At 51.6% G+C, this 16,486-nt stretch overlaps 1 protein-coding gene across 4 annotated transcripts; it reads right to left on the reverse strand.

Moving 5' to 3' along the window:
* Positions 1–727: 727 nt before the first annotated feature.
* CPLANE2 (ciliogenesis and planar polarity effector complex subunit 2) lies at positions 728–16,486 on the reverse strand. 4 transcript variants are annotated; one of them, XM_073317007.1, is made up of 7 exons: positions 16,402–16,486; positions 12,040–12,201; positions 7,927–8,079; positions 6,053–6,177; positions 5,166–5,302; positions 2,768–3,089; positions 728–971 (listed from the first exon to the last, which is right to left on the reverse strand). In XM_073317007.1, exons 2-6 carry the CDS (start codon positions 12,143–12,145, stop codon positions 2,828–2,830), a joined length of 783 nt encoding a protein of 260 aa, XP_073173108.1. In that variant the 5' UTR covers positions 12,146–12,201; positions 16,402–16,486; the 3' UTR covers positions 728–971; positions 2,768–2,827. The 4 variants fall into 4 exon arrangements, with proteins under 4 accessions (XP_073173108.1, XP_073173109.1, XP_073173111.1 ...); XM_073317008.2 differs by lacking the exon at positions 16,402–16,486 and adding an exon at positions 15,608–16,323; XM_073317010.1 differs by lacking the exon at positions 16,402–16,486 and adding an exon at positions 11,316–11,364 and having other exon boundaries at positions 12,040–12,118.

Here is a 16,486-nt window from a genome sequence, read left to right on the forward strand (position 1 = left end):
CGGATCAATCTAGTGGTCAGCTAGGTTGATCACGGATAGGGAGGAGCCGGGTTCTGTCAGTTGCGACACGATGCTCCAGGGAAGTCTTGGCAGGATGAACCCAAAGTTTCATGGCAAGGCCCCTGTTTATACAGTGATTTTTCTTCATTGGGACCCATGAGTTTTGCACTGTCATGCTGTAATCAGTTTTTGTTTGACAAGTGCTTGTTTTCTTAAATTGTCCTCCTCATCCTTTTTCTTGTTCTTTCATCAAGTCTCTCAGGGAGTTACCCCAGGCTGGTTTGATCACAGCTATCTTGCCCCCATTGATAGGTCCCACTTTAAAGTCGTCAATCTGCCTTCCTCTGACATTTCAATAGGGGCATGTTGCAACCTCTTCAGTTCCTCCCTAGAACATCTGGTCCAGCGATGGCCTTCACACTTACCTCTTAACACACACATTCCTCATTCACACACAACACCAAATTGATTTACACAGAGCATTTGAACAGGAACATCAAACTGCAATGAAAGAGAAAACAATCATTGCATTCTTATACTTATTTTAAAACTAAACCTACAACAAAGTGGTGACCCTAAAAGGTCTGTTACTGCTTTGAAATCATCTCAGATACAGATTCTGGCTGATGCATCTTTACCAATGGCCCAGCAGGCCATTCCTTTCTGCTTTCAGAAAGGGTGGCTGGCAGCATATGGTGAAATCATACATAATACATTTAATACATGCTACGTTATTACTCTTGATCCTTTATTTAAAATTATACAAAATACAAACATAAAATCCTATTACTACATCATCCCAGGGACGGGGGGTCGCAGGCCGGAGGGGTCAGTGCAACAAGGAAAGAGTCGATCTTGAGCGGCTACTCCTGAAGTGCCACCTTTAGGATACGATCGTTGATCCATAGAACCCAACCTGCGCTCCTTGTCGCAGGGCGGAGAGGTGCAGCTGGGGACAGGGTGAGAGATTCCTGCAAGACAACACAATGAGCACTGGCTTTGCTGGGAGCTGGGTTCCTGGCTAGCGCATGGGCCCATGTTGTCAAACCCAGCCACTAATTTTGTGAGCCTCAGGTTTCAGGGCCTGACAGTTACTCACAGGTCCACTGAGGGCAGGGCTCCATTTTGCCCCCTAAAGCAGAGTGTCTTGTGTTACAGCTGGCCCCCTCCAGGGCTGCCAGCCCAACTTCCCGCCTGGCCACGGCACCCGATGATGCCAGCTCTCCTGTGATCAGCACAAACAGGGGCAGAGTCTCACCTCAAGTCCCACACGGGACTGCAACCTGACACCTCCATGCCGCAGGCAGAGCCAGCGCAGGCTAACCCCCCCCCCGAGGATAAAATTCAATTCAATCCACAGACAGGCCCGGCTTAACAAAGCCCTGGCTGGGATGATTTAGTTGGGGTTGGTCCTGCTTTGAGCAGGGGTGGGAAGAGATGACCTCCTGAGGTCTCTTCCAACCCTGAGATTCTATGATTCTATGACAGGCGCTATCAATGTTTAATAACCTTGAAAGTGACCGTACGAGCTCCTCTGAGCCCTGAGACAGCCCAGATACTAAGGTGATGGGAGCTTCAGAAGTGTGTGTGCAGCCAAACGATACGTTTAGCAATGCCACGTCCAAATGCACAGTGGGCTACGATCCACCCAGCTCGTCTTGTTGCCTTAGAGACTAACCAATTTATTTGAGCATAAGCTTTCATGAGCTACAGCCCACTTCATCGGATGCATACTGTGGAAAGGGTAGAAGATCTTTTTATATACACACAAAGCATGAAAAAATACCTCCTCCCACCCCACTCTCCTGCTGGTAATAGCTTATCTAAAGTGACCACTCTCCTTACAATGTGTATGATAATCAACCTCGAGTATCATACACATTGTAAGGAGAGTGATCACTTTAGATAAGCTATTACCAGCAGGAGAGTGGGTTTGTGTGGGGGGGGGGGTGAGAAAACCTGGATTTGTGCTGGAAATGGCCCAACTTGCTTATCATACACATTGTAAGGAGAGTGGTCACTTTAGATAAGCTATTACTAGCAGGAGAGTGGGGTGGGAGGAGGTATTTTTTCATGCTTTGTGTGTATAAAAAGATCTTCTACACTTTCCACAGTACGCATCCGATGAAGTGAGCTGTAGCTCACGAAAGCTCATGCTCAAATAAATTGGTTAGTCTCTAAGGTGCCACAAGTCCTCCTTTTCTTTTTGTGAATACAGCCTAACACGGCTGTTACTCTGAAACTTGTTGCCTTGGCACTCCAGTGCTGGGGCACGCCCTACCCCAGAGCTGCAAAACTCCCCAGCCCCAAACAGCGCTGCAGAAAGTGCTTCCTCTAGTGCCAGCCTCCAGTGGCTCCTGTGGCCTGTCGCCCGGGATGCTGCTGCCATTCTGGTTAGCTACAGGGATGGAGGAAGGAGCATGCAGGCTGGAGCTCTTCTGGACTGGCTCAGATCAAAGCTAAAGCCGGGAGTGGTCAGTGATTTTGGGTACTCGCCGTGAGAGGCTTGGGGCTGCGGTGCTCTGATCCCAAGCCATGTCAGTGTCAGCTGGGGGCGTTTAGCTCCTCTGGAAATCGGGCCCGTCCTGTCTCAGGGCAGGGCTCCCAGAAACAAAGGTCCCCAGATCAAGTTGGCCACAGGTTTGCGTGATGGCAGTGCCGAGCAGGGCACCTCTGTGATGCCAGAGCCAGTGGGGGCCGGGGGCTCCCAGATCTGGAGGCTAGAGCTGGTCCTTACGAGGCTGCAGCAGAGTCCCACCAAACCAACCTTTGAAAGGCCTCTGGCTCCACCTGCCGGCTGCATCCTGAGTTTTTGGGGAGCTGATTTTCAGCACAGGGACGTCTCCTCTGTGCCAGGCTGCGGTGCTGGGACGATCCCAGCCATCACTTGGTCCTGGTACCAGAGGTGCTCCGCCAGCCCGTTCAGCACGTGCGCCACATGTGCCAGCCCAGCGCGGCCGTCCAGGGTCTGCCCGTCGGCCAGCCGGGGCCCGTTCACGCTCTTCATCCGCAGCACGGGCAGGCGCCAGGCTCGCCGGAACTCGGCCAGGTCCCGCTCTGTGACGTCGGTGTGCATGAACTGGTCGAACCTGGGCGGGCGCCGTCAAGGAGCCAGCACTCATCATGGCACAGGGCGCCCGCACGGTGCGCCACCGGGTCATCACACCACAACCACTGCATGGCTCCACCCAACATGATGGGCCACGTTCCGGCCTGGGGTCACCAGCAAGTCTAGACCGGGCCCAATAGCCCCCTTCCTGACGGGAGGAGGGGGCACACGAGTCCTTCCTCTCTCGCCATCCTCCCCGCTGGCTGCTTGGACAAGGGGAAGGGCTCCTGGCAGCACGGGCCCATTTGCCCAGCTCCCTGCTTGCCCCGAGTGCCACCCACACCCAGGCAGTGCACGAGAGCGGCATGTGGCTCTACAGGTCCGCGATTGGCGTGATGGGTGCTAGAGGAAACCTGAGACAGAACCAGGGACTCTGCCCCACGGGACCCCAGTCACACCCACCCCCGTCATCCTCCAACAGCCTGATTGCGGGGTCCCATCGAGGGGGGAAAAGATGGAGGTGCTCTTCCAAGCTCCGCCTACAAAATGAGTCTTGCCCATGTGAGTGGCTCTGATGAGACGCCACCCACAGAAGACGGGGCAGTTGCTCCACCCAGGATCGTGCGTGTTCCCCAGCGCCGCTGGGCTCCTGGAGCTTGGCTCCCGCTTGGGAGGTCTGACTACGCCCATGGGCTATGCATAGGGTTGCCAACTTTCTAATTGCAGAAAACTGAACATCCTTGTCCTGCCCCTGCCCAGAGGCCCTGCCCCTTCTTCAAGGCCCCGTCCCCCACTCATTCCATCCCCCCTCCCTCCATCGCTTACTCTCCCCCACCCTTGCTCACTTGCTCATTTTCACTGGGCTGGGGCAGGGGGTTGGAGTGCAGGAAGGGGTGAGGGCGCTGGCTGGGCGTGCAGGCTCTGGGCTTGGGCCAGAAATGGGGGGTTCAGAGTGTGGAAGGGGGCTTTGGGCTGGGGCAGGGGGATGGAGTACGGAGGGGTAAGTGCTCCAGCTGGGGGTGTGGGTTCTGGGGTGCAGCAGGGGGCTCCGGCCAAGGGGTATGGAGTGCGGAAGGGGGCTCAGGGCTTAGACAGGGGTGTGGGCTCCGGGTAACGCTTACCTCAGGCAGCTCCCGGGAAGGGGACGTGTTGAGCCCCAACCCCTGGAGAGCACAGGGAGAGGTATGGGCATGCAGCGCCGCAGGCCCCAGCCTCCCCGCTCCCACAGAAATGGCCAGCACCTGGGCTGCAGCCTCCTGCTCCCTACAGCTGCCCCACCCCCAGGCAGGCGCTGCAGTCAGAGCAGGCCTCCCAGTTCTTCCTTCCCTGGCTGCTGCCTCGCAAACCTGCCTTCCACGTATCAGCACTGCTGGACAATTCTCACCGGCAACCAAGGGGTTGCCAAGAAGCAGAATCGACCCCAGTTCGCACTGATGAGATGTACAGTTCACACCTCTTTAGAGCCACTCCCCAGGCGCTCTGCAGATTCAGACCTACATCGGTGACGCCCCGCTCATGTTTTCGAGGCTTTAATCACAACCTACTGATGTCACTTCCCCCCCCACCCTGCTTCTAATGGAAGTGGAGATTCTGCAGAACAAGACAGCAGCTTCAGAGAGGTGCAGGTACCCTCACGGTGTGGGTACGTACTGCCTGTTTCTGAGCCCTGGCCTGACTAGTGCAGTAAGAATGAAGGAGATACGTCAGTGAGTGCCCTCCGACCAATCTCTGATACAGAGGGAACCAGGAACTCCTGGGTTCTACTCCCAGATCTGCCACTGGCTCCCTGTGTAGCTTTGGGCCAGTCCCTGCCCTGCTCCAAGCCTCAGTTTTCCCATCTGTGAAGCAGAGCTAATGATACTGACCCTCCTGACAGGTGCCTGTTAAGACCAGTTCCTGCCTGCACAGGGATTTGAAGGCGTAACTACTGTGTACGTGCTAAAAATTCCCAGCTTCCTCTGCAGCATCACAGGAAGCAAACAGCCCTACCTGTGTCTCACTAACCCCCACCCCAAGCAGGCCAGAAGCTTCCACTGCTAGTGTGAGGCGCATCCCAGCGGTCACTAGAGCTAGGAGCAATCGACAGGGTGGAGTGGAGCCAGCGAGTCAAGGATACTTCGAGCCAATCACTATTTTGACGAAGTTTTCGGATCCCTCCGTGACGCGGGAGATCTGGCTGGGGAGGTCGTCGAAGGATGAGCGGTCGGTGAAAGAAAAGAGGAAGAGGATGCCATCTGCCTTCTCCTTGCAGGCCTAGAAGGGAGCGACACTGTGGATGTCAGCCAGGGTGCACACAGCTAGTCCCAGCCAGTGCAGGGAGGGACTGGTTAGCAGCCTTAACCCTGGATTGGCAGACGCATCTGTGCTCCATTCCTGACTGCCACTGACACCTGTGTGATCTGAAACAAATCATTTCCTCCTGCCGTGCCTCAGCTCCCCCAAGTGTGAAAGGCCAACCAGCATCAGTCCTGGCTAGCACTGGCCCAGCAAGGTGTGCCTGACATGAGCAGGCCTGACTCTCATTTGCACCAAGGCCAGAGGGGCATAAAATGTAAATGAGAATCAGGCCCAATGAGTTTCAGAGGCATTTCCTTCTGGAGCCAAGCTGGCAGGCTTTGTGCCATACAGGCCCACCCCTCCAGTGAGACAAAGGAGAGGGGAGGGGGTATCTGGTCCTGCTGTGAACCCTCAGCTTTACCCCTTACCATGCAGGCTGTGCCGACAGCCCATGCTCTCTCTCCTGACACGGGCTGTTTATTCCTTTAAGAGACCCATTCCTCCCCAGTGGTTTTGCTGCGATGTACATGGGGTGCAGTTTATAGGACCCAGAAGGGTGTTTAACACCTGCTGATAGAGACAGGCTTAACCCTCCAGCCCAGTTCTGAACATCCCCCGAGCTTTGGGAGGCTGAAATCCGGACCTAAGTTCTGTGCTTTGAAGCAGTCTCAGCTTCCAGGGAGACAGCAGGTCATGACAGCTTCCCCAACCCCGGGGCTGACTCACAGGTAGGATGTGATCAAATTTCTTTAGAGCTGCTTCTCCGCAGTCCCAGAAGTGGAATCTGAAGATGAGCGCCCTGCCGCTGTCCCTCAGCTTGGCCGGCCAATATACCGTCGTCGTCTGGATCCCTGAAATGAGATCGCCCCCGTTTAGCTTCCAAGTTCCCTAAGGGCACCCAGAGCCCTTTCTCGGGGCTTGGAGGGAATCACGTATTCAGTGGCCAGCGTACAAGAGACGTGGCATCTAATCCTGACTCTGCCAATGATCCCTTGTGACCTTGGGCTTCATAATCTCTGGGCCTGTCTCCCCATCTGTGAAACAGATTGACACATACCAACCTCACAGGGACATTTTGAGGTTTTATCAATTGATACCTGCTACACTCTTCAAATAGTGGGCATGGCAGCCATGCTAAGGCAGCAGCGAAGGCCATGGACAGTTCTCTGATCTGGGAGTCACAAGACCTGGGTTCTATTCCTCTCCGTGCCATTAGTTTGCTGCATGTCCTTGAGCAAGTCTCAGCCTCGTCCTGTGCCTCAATTTCCCCACTTGTAACACAGGGAACATCCCATCATTGGCCAAACTCACCAGCCTTTAAAAGATGTTTAAGAACAAACAGTTTTCAGGGAGAGAGTCTATGGCTGACCCAGGAGAATGACACAGTGCAACGAATAACGACACTGCTCCCATAGATGCCCAAAGAATAACAATGCTGCATGTACACACCCAGCAACCAGCTGCTGTTCTACTCACCTCATCACGGCCCTCACGTTCCCGCCAGGAAAGGGTTAGGATTTCTGTTTCACAGAAGGGGAAATGAAGGCCCAGGACAAATAAGGCGATTTGTCCAATGTCACATGGTGGCAGAGTCCTGAGCAGAAGCCAGAGTCTTGAGGCCCCAGGTCTCCTCTAGCCACAAAATACCATCCCACGGCTTTGGCTTGTTGTGTTATTCTACAGAAGTTGCCCTGTCCACAAAATACTTGTGTGCTGTGAGCCTCTGGGGGAAACCTCTGCACACAGGGCTGGATGCTTAACAGAAAGCATCGTGTCTGTATTGGGGAGTAGGAGGAAGAGGAAATGAGGCAAAGGGCATCTGGAATCCGGCTGACCCCTGAAGTTGGCCCTATTACCACCTGCAGCCAGTTCCAGGCTTCCTGCAGTGCGACTGCCCCGACTTCTCACTTGCAGTGGGTCTATCCCACGGGCCGGTCGCTTGCACTGGGAAGAACTCCTTCCTGCTCCCTTGCTTTAAGGTCTTCTTCCCTTAGCTCCAAGCCGCTGTTCTGTTCCAGCCGCCTGCTGAGATGGAGGGAGACCTGTCCTCCTCCCCCATCCCCGTTGTGCCTGTGCTCTCGACACAACAGCAGAAGCAGGAGGAAATGACCCAAACCCAGCTGGGTTTCAAATAACCATGTTAACGAGCTAGATACACACAAGGCCTAGCTCCATAGACACATCAGTGCTCTGTAAGGTTCTGGTGGCTTCTGCAAAAGAAGACGGAGGGCTCCCAAGCAAGTTAAAGGGACACCACCCAATTCCGATACACTGCAATCCAAACCAAGGAGCTGGAAAGCAGTAGATAGGCAGGTCACTGACAGCAGGGACATGGCCCATAGCAGAGACCAGCATGGGGCTGACCCAGGATGGGTAAGGAAATCCCTTCTGGCTCCCTATCCTCTATGGCTGCCTCTAAGTCGTCTCTTGGCTTAGAGCAAGATGTCCTGCTGCTAGTGATCTCACCAGCAGTTCCCAGGAAAGCGCTGCCTCCCAGAGAAACCATCCCCCATCCTGTCTTGCTTCTCCCCCGTGCTGGGAAGGTTGAGGGACAGTCTCACTCCCTGTCAGTGGCCCTTTGCCACCCTCCAATCAATCACCTGTTGTTTCATGATGTGCACTGGGCACCTCCAGGCCAGCCAGCTTGGCCACCATTGCGGTTTTACCCACGCCGCTTTTCCCAGAGACAAAAATCTTATAGCTGGCAGTGTCAGCGGCCATCTGCGGGGGGAGCACTGGCCTTTCAATCAGCCCTGGAATGAAACAACAGCACTTGTCAATGTCTCTCAACCCTACATTCCCCACCCAACTTCCACAAGAAGCAGTTTTGTTTTGAGATCACAGCTCTCCCAGCCCCCAGTTAAAGGATCAATCTCTCCACGCACCCCAAGTTGGCCGGGTTTTAATTTATCCCAGAATGACCCATTTTCTATCCTTTATAGATCCACAGAAGTAAAGTCCAGAAGGCCCCATTATGATCATCTCGTCTGAGCTCCTGTATGATGCAGGCCAGAGAATTGCAACCAGTGAGCCCTGCATCAAGCCCAGAACTTCTGCTTGAGCTGGAGCGTATCTTTCCGAAAGACATCCAGGTTGAATTTACAGGCCTACCAAGGATGGAGACTGCACCACATCCCTATGTACGTTCTGTCAATGGTTAGTGACCCTCCTCCCTGTTACAAAACTGCACTGTATTTCTAGTTTGCGATTGTCTGGCTTTAGCTTCCAGCCCCTGGATATACCATGTCCCGTCTCGTATCTAACTACGTAAAGCTTCGGGGGAACACAACATGCATGGAGGCAACAAGGTCTAGTAGCAGGAGCTGGAAACTGTGAGACCGAACAGTGGGCTCTATCCCTGGCTCTGCTATTGACCTACTGACTGGGCTTCAACACGTCACTTCCTCTCCCTGGGCCTCACTTTCGCTATCTGTTAAGTGGGGATAAGGATAATGACGTCCTCACACATAAGAACACAACATAAGAATGGCCAGACTCGGTCAGACCCAAGGTCCATCTAGCCCAGCACCCTGTCTTCCAACAGTGGCCAGTGCCAGATGCCCCAGAGGGAATGAACAGAACAGATAATCATCAAATGATCCACCTCCTGTTGCCCATTCCCAGCTTCTGGCAAACAGAGGCTAGGGACACCAGCCCAGCCCATCCTGGCTACTAGCCACCGATGGACCTGTCCTCCATGAACTTATCTAGTTCTTTTTTGAACCCTGTTATAGTTTTGGCCTTCACAACATCCCCAGGCAACGATTTCCAAAGGTTGACTGTGCATTATGTGAAGAAGTACTTTCTTTAGTTTCTTTTAAATGTGCTACCTACTAACTTCAATGAGTGATCTTTGGTTCTTGTGTTATGTGAAGGAGGAAATAACATTTCATAATTCAGTTTCTCCACACCAGTCAAGATTTTATAAAACTCTTATCATATCCTTCCTGAGTCGTCGCTCTTCCAAGCTGAAAAGTCCCAGTCTTATTCATCTCTCCTCATATGGAAGCTGTTCCATACCCCTAATCATTTTTGTTGCCTTTCTCTGTACCTTTTCCAATTCTAATATATTTTTCTGAGATGGGGTGACCAGTTATGCATGCAGCATTCAAGGTGTGGGTGTACCATGGATTTATATAGTGCATTATGATATTTACTGTTTTATTACCTATCCCAGGGATGGGTAAACTTTTTGGCCCGAGGGCCACATCTGGGAGGGGAAATTGCATGCAGGGCCATGAATGTAGGGCTGGGGCAGGGGTGCGGGTGTGGTGTGCAGGAAGGGGCAAAGTGCAAGGGCTTGGGGTGGAGGAGGGGTTGTGAGGTGTATGAGGGGGCTCAGGGCAGGGGGTTGGGGTGCAGGAGGGGGTGCGGAGTGTGGGGGGGGCTCAAGGGAGGGGTGCAGGGAGGAGTGCAGGAGGGGGCTCAGGGCAGGGGGTTGAGGTGCAGGAGGAGTGTGGGGTGCGGCAGGGGGCTCAGGGCAGAGGGTTGGGGTGCAGGGTCCAGGAGGGGTTCAGGGTGCGGGCTCTAGCCCGGCACCACTTACCTGGAGTGGCTCCGGGGGGGGCAGCAGCGCGCAGCGGGGCTCAGGCAGGCTGCCTACCTGCCCTGGTCTTGCTCCGCGCCACTCCCAGAAGTGGCTGGCTCCATGTCCTTGCAGCCCCTGGGAGAGGCAGGGGGGCAGAGGGCTCCGTGCGCTGCCCTCGCCTGCAGGTACCTCCCCCAAAGCTCCCACTGGTCGCAGTTCCCTGTTCCCAGCCAATGTGGGGGGTGGTGCCTGAAGGCAAGGGCAGCGTGCGGAGTCCTCTGCCTCCCTCTCCCCCAGGGGCTACAGTGACGTGGTGCCAGCTGCTTCCGGGAGTGACGCAGGGCCTGCAGCGCCACAGGGGTGGCAATCCCGCGGGCCGGATCCAAAGCCCTGACGGGCTGGATCCAGCCCATGGGCCGTAGTTTGCCCATCCCTGAGCAATCCCTTTCTTAATGATTCACAATATTCTGTTTGCTTTTCTAACTGCCGCTGCACATTGAGTGGACGTTTTCAGAGAACTATCCACGATGACTCCAAGATCTCTTTCTTGAGTGGGAACAGCTAATTTAGACCCCAGCATTCTGTATGTACAGTTGGGATGATGTTTTCCAATGTGCATTACGTTGCATTTATCAACATTGAATTTAATCTGCCATTTTGTTGCCCAGTCACCCAGTTTTGTGAGATCCCTTTGTAACTCTTCGCTGTCTGTAACTATCTTAAGTAATTTGTATCATCTGCAAATGTTGCTGCCTCACTGTTTACCCCTTTTCCCAGATCATTTGTGGATATGTTGAACATCAGTGGTCCCAGTACAGACCCCTGGGGGACCCCACTATTTACCTCTCTCCATTCTGAAAACTGACCATTTTTTCCTACCCTTTGTTTCCTATCTTCTAACCAGTTACTGATCCATGAGAGGACCTTCCCTCTTATCCCATGACGTCTTATGACACAGATGCCATGGGTCTGAATGGGCATGCGGCAAGTAACGCTTTGCCCTTCCATTTAAAGATCTCAAAGCACACTGCAAACAGTACTGAATTAACCCTTATTATCCCCTGTCAAGGTTCCTTCCCCACGCTGAACTCTAGGATACAGATGTGGGGACCTGCATGAAAAACTCCCTAAGCTTATTCTTACCAGCTTAGATTCAAAACTTCCCCAAGGTACAAACTTTGCCTTGTCCTTGAACAGTATGCTGCCACCACCAAGCGTGTTAAACAAAGAACAGGGAAAGAGCCCACTTGGAGACGTCTTCCCCCAAAATATCCCCCCAAGCCCTACACCCCCTTTCCTGGGGAAGGCTTGATAAGAATCCTCACCAATTGGTACAGGTAAACACAGACCCAAACCCTTGGATCTTAAGAACAGTGAAAAAGCAATCAGGTTCTGAAAAAAAGAATTTTAATTAAAGAAAAGGTAAAAGAATCACCTCTGTAAAATCAGGATGGTACATACCTTACAGGGTAATCAGATTCAAAACATAGAGAATCCCTCTAGGCAAAACCTTAAGTTACAAAAAGACACAAAAACAGGAATATACATTCCCTCCAGCACAACTTATTTTACCAGCCATTAAACAAAAGAAAATCTAATGCATTTTCTAGCTAGATTACTTACTAACTTAACAGGAGTTGGAAGGCTTGCATTTCTGATCTGTTCCCGGCAAAAGCATCACACAGACAGACAGACAGACAGAACCCTTTGTTCCCCACTCCCCCCCTCTAGATTTGAAAGTATCTTATCCCCTCATTTGTCATTTTGGGTCAGGTGCCAGTGAGGTTACCTAAGCTTCTTAACCCTTTACAGGTGAAAAAGTTTTGCCTCTGGCCAGGAGGGATTTTATAGCACTGTATACAGAAAGGTGGTTACCCTTCCCTTTATATTTATGACATCCTTAGTTAACCGAGGAGGAAACTGAAGGTCAGAGCCTAGAACTCTTGCTCCCCAGGCCCATTCAATAACATCTATAAATGATCCGTTGTTGAATTCACAGTTTATTTCCCCAGTGGTACCAAAAATAGGTGGCCAATAAAAGCCTCAATGGGGGGCAAAGGCACTTAGCAGCCTGATTCCCACCACTTTCCTCCTTTACTGTGGCTTAATCTTATCCCATAGAGTCGTCTCTTCTCACCAGCTGCCTCTAGGGCCTGCAGCGGTGATGGGTGCAGAGAGGACTCACCGAAGAATTTCCGCTTGTTTTTCCGCAGGATGGTGGCCAGGTACTCTTTGCCCTCTGGGGACTTGTGCCAGTCTGGAACAATCACAGATCCAGTGGAAACTGCCATCTCTGGACAGGTGGCTGCGAGAGTCAGTGTCTGCTACTGGACCATTGTCAAAAAATCTGTGTAAAGAGAGAGAAGGGAAGGGAATTAAATCTGTGGATAATAAATTTACTAAAAATCAAAAATACAATAGGTTTACTCTGATTTATGACTGCGGGCAAATTATTTCCTTCTATGTGCCTCAGTTTCCCCTCCCACCCTTTGTCTAGGCTGTAAGCTCTTTGGAGGCAGGGACTGTCTCTCACTATGTGTCTGTGCGGCAAAAAGGGACCCTGATCTCAATAGGGACCTTTAGAGGCTACTGGAATATCGACAATTAATAATAATAATGGGGTTAATTTAAGAGAGAACCAGCAGCTACCAGATACTCTAAGGGAGTTAGAGTAGCCTGGTGGACAGACCACTGGACTGGCACTCAGGAGAACTGGATTGTATTCCCATCTCTCCCACCAGACAACATTGGGTGAGTCCTTTGCCCTTCTGTGCCTCAGTTTCCCCTTCCATAAAATTGGGATAATGATCCTGATCTCCTTTGTGACATGCATTGACCTCTACTGATAACACATGCTATGTAAGAGCTTGGGATAATTATTATTACTCCAGACCCCAGGCTTCCAAAGCAGAGATGATACCTGGCTTTTGTTATAGATCTATGACTGATGGCAAGGCGGTCTAGGTCATTCTTTTGTTTGTGTTCATTTAAATATGGATACATAAAAACACGGGCTCTGTCATAAACAGGACTCACGGTCTGGGAAACCCTGGAATCACCCAGTTTTACAGATGCTATTTCTTTTGGGGCATTTAGCATTGGGTGTCGGGTGCTAGACTGACCGCTGGGAAGAGATGAGTTCTCTAGCTAGCCCCTGACTCTTTAGCAGCACTCAGCTCAGGAGAGCAGCTTCTGACAAGAAATGAAGACAAATGCCATGCCCATGTGAAAGCTGCGGGAGTTCAGATGAGCAGAACGTAGTTACTTTTAGCCTAGCTGGAATCTGGCCAGGACAATGGGCGTAACTCCTGGAAAGTGCCAGGGGACCCTTCCAGGTGGCAAGTGCTCAGGACAGCGCTGTGACACTGCTAGTCCAGGAGCAGAATGCTATGCCAAAGCCCTGATGCCATACCGATTCCGAGAGACTAATGCCACCAGTGAATCCCTAGCACCGCCGCCTACTGCTCCTGAGTGTTCCTGGAAGCTCTCCCATCCCGACACTGCCTTGGCCTGACGTGGAGAGGGAATTCCACAACACAAGGTGGTATTGCTGAAGGCCATAACAATGAATAGATGCGATTGTTAGTTGGGGGCCCTGCCTAGGGTTTTGCAAGCGCTCGCGGGACTAGCACAGGCTGTATATCCAACCTCACATGCACCTCTCAAAAGGAGGGAGATGTCTGAAGGCTTTGATCCCCTTTTTAGGGGAAAAGGCAACTGATCAAAGCAAAGAAACTAACAAGCTGGGAACAGATGTGTTAGCTGCATAAATTATTCCTCTGCCAGCTGCTGGACTGATTTTCTAGACATTCAACAGAGTCAATGGAAAACAGTCAGGCCTAGACCTGCTGATGTGTGGGGTGTATTCTTCTTCGTGCACAGACTGAATGCTGGCCTCCCGCTCACACCACACATTAGCGCCCCCCACCACCACCAACGGGTAATCTTTCCTTCATTTCCTAAAAATAGTTAGTACATTTTAATGATAGCTCAGTAGCTGAGATTACGTGTCAGTACTTAGCCAGTGCCCTACAAAGGTACTAGGGGAGGCCCTGTGTGGTTTTTCATTGAGCTACTGACCCTTTGGGTTTCAGAGTAACAGCTGTGTTAGTCTGTATTCGCAAAAAGAAAAGGAGTACTTGTGGCACCTTAGAGACTAACCAATTTATTTGAGCATAAGCTTTATTGAGCTACAGCTCATTTCATCAGATGCATTCCCTTTGGGGTTACTAAAGAACACTCTGCAATTCTCATTAGTAAGCATTGGACTGTTCTCATAGACTTTAATGCCAGAAGGGACCATCGTGACCATCTAGTCTGACCTCCTGCACATCACAGGCCACAGAAACTCACCCACCTACTCCTGTAATAGACCCAGAACCTCTGACTGAGTTACTGGAGTCCTCAAATCATGATTTAAAGATTTCAAATTACAGAAAATCCACCATTTACATTAGTTTAAACCTACAAGCGACCTGTGCCCCATGCTGCTGAGGAAGGCATAAACCCCCAGGGTTTCTGCCGATCTGAACTGGGGGGAAATTCCTTCCCGACCCCAAATATGATGATCAGTTAGACCCTGAGCACATGGGCAAGACCCACCAGCCAAAAACATGGGAAATTCTCTTTATAACTCCGAGCCCTCCCCATCTAGTGTCCCACCTCCAGCTGTTGGAGATATTTACTACTAGCAGTTGCAGATCGGCTACATGCCATCAAAGGCAGTCTCATCCTACCATCCCCTCCATAAACTTATCAAGCTCAGTCTTGAAGCCAGTTAGGTTTTTTTGCCCCCACTGCTCCCCTTAGAAGGTTATTCCAGAACTTCACTCCTCTGATGGTTAGAAACCTTCATTTAATTTCAAGCCTAAACTTGTTGATGGCCAGTTTATAGCCATTTGTTCTTGTGTCCATATTAGCACTTAATTTAAATAACAACTCTCCCTCCCTGGTATTTATCCCTCTGATGTATTTATAGACAGCAATCATAGCTCCCCTCAGCCTTTGTTCGGTTAGGCTAAACAAGCCAAGGTCTTTGAATCGCCCCTCATAAGGTAGGTTTCCATTCCTCGGATCATCCTAGCAGCCCTTCTCTGCACCTGTTCCGGTTTGAATTCATGGTTCTTAAACATGGGAGACCAGAATTGTACACAGTATTCCAGATGAGGTCTCATCAGTGACTTGTATGATGGTACTAACACTTCCCTTTCTCTACTGGAAATACCTCGCCTGATGCAACATAGGACTGCATTAGCCTTTTTCACAGCCGCATCACATTGGTGGCTCATAGTCATCCTGTGATCAACCAATACACCCAGGTCTTTCTCCTCCTTTGTTGCTTCTAACTGATACGTCCCCAGCTCATAGCAAAAATTCTGGTTAGTCCCTAAGCGCATGACCTTGCACTTTGCACTATTAAATTTCATCCCATTTCTATTACTCCAGTTTTCAAGGTTGTCCAGATCTTCTTGTATGATATTCCAGTCCTCCTCCATATTGGCAATACCTCTTAATTTGTGTCATATGCAAATTTTATTAGCACACTCCCACATTTTGTGCCAAGGTCATGAATGAAAAGGTTAAATAAGGTTGGTCCCAAGACTGATCCCTGAGGAACTCTACTAGTAACTTCTCTCCAGCTTGGGTGTTCCCCTTTCAGTACGACCCGCTGTAGTCTCTCCTTTAACCAGTTCCTTATCCACCTCTCAGTTCTCATATTAATCCCCATCTTCTCCAAGTTAACTAATAATTACCCATTAACTTGCGTCCTGGCCAAACTCCAGGTCAGGTAATTATAATCTGCCTCCTTAAATCCCTCCTGTAGGTTTGTCTCGATACAGGATTCCTCCTTACATTCCATCCTATACTACTGTGCAGCATTACTGTGCACTGTTAAACAGCTGCCATGTTGCACCCCAGAAGTGGATGCATTTCAGTGGTAGGGGAAGTGTTTCTCCGATTCATGTAAAGTGCCTTGGACACAGCAGGCTGAAACACAAGACCTGTTATTAACCCACTGATGTGATGATCAGTTTCCCGCAGGTAACGTCTCTGGCTCATGCTGTATAAAAGTTCTTACTACCCCAATGTTATTCATCCCTTCTCCCTCTGGGAGGAAACTCCACACAGCTGCTGTGGGTGCTTCTCGGGCTCTGTTCGCCTTCCCCGCCGGTCTCCGTCTCGGGGCAGAGGACAGCTCAGGGCCCCTTGTTAAGGTATCAGTGCCACCCCCGCACAATTACACAGCAGCCATCTGCTGGGGAGCGGGTGGCGGTTTGCAAAGGGGAGAGGGATGGTCGGCGTTGCCAGGCCCCATGGTGCAGATGGGGAAACTGAGTCACGGAGCAGGGAAAGGAGGGGCCCAGGGTCACACAGCAAGTCAGTGGCAGAGAACCCGGGGCAGGTCTTGGGGTGGGGGAGGGGAACAACTATGACGTGTGACAAGGGGCCCCGCCCCACCCGGCCATGGTGGCTCCTCGTTCCCCTCGCGAGCACCGCCGAGCGCGCGCACCCGGCGCCTGCCGCTTTGAGGGGACCCCGCTCTCACCTGCAGCCACTTCCGCCTCGCCGGCGTGTGACCTCAGCGCGCACGATCTCGCCCCGCCCCCTGAGCGCGCTCCCACGCCCTGCCC

Source organism: Lepidochelys kempii, chromosome 18, assembly GCF_965140285.1.
Source record: "Lepidochelys kempii isolate rLepKem1 chromosome 18, rLepKem1.hap1, whole genome shotgun sequence".
Lineage (NCBI taxonomy): Eukaryota > Metazoa > Chordata > Testudines > Cheloniidae > Lepidochelys > Lepidochelys kempii.

Bases quoted from the DNA above. Each gene is read 5' to 3' on its own strand.
- CPLANE2 (XM_073317007.1), bottom strand. From the start codon at position 12,145: ATGGCAGTTTCCACTGGATCTGTGATTGTTCCAGACTGGCACAAGTCC. The intron at 6,178-7,926 runs GTGATTGATTGG...ATCTCATTTCAG, and splicing joins TGCACATCATGAAACAACAG to GGATCCAGACGACGACGGTA. The intron at 3,090-5,165 runs GTATCCTTGACT...GCGCCCGCCCAG, and splicing joins AAAATAGTGATTGGCTCGAA to GTTCGACCAGTTCATGCACA.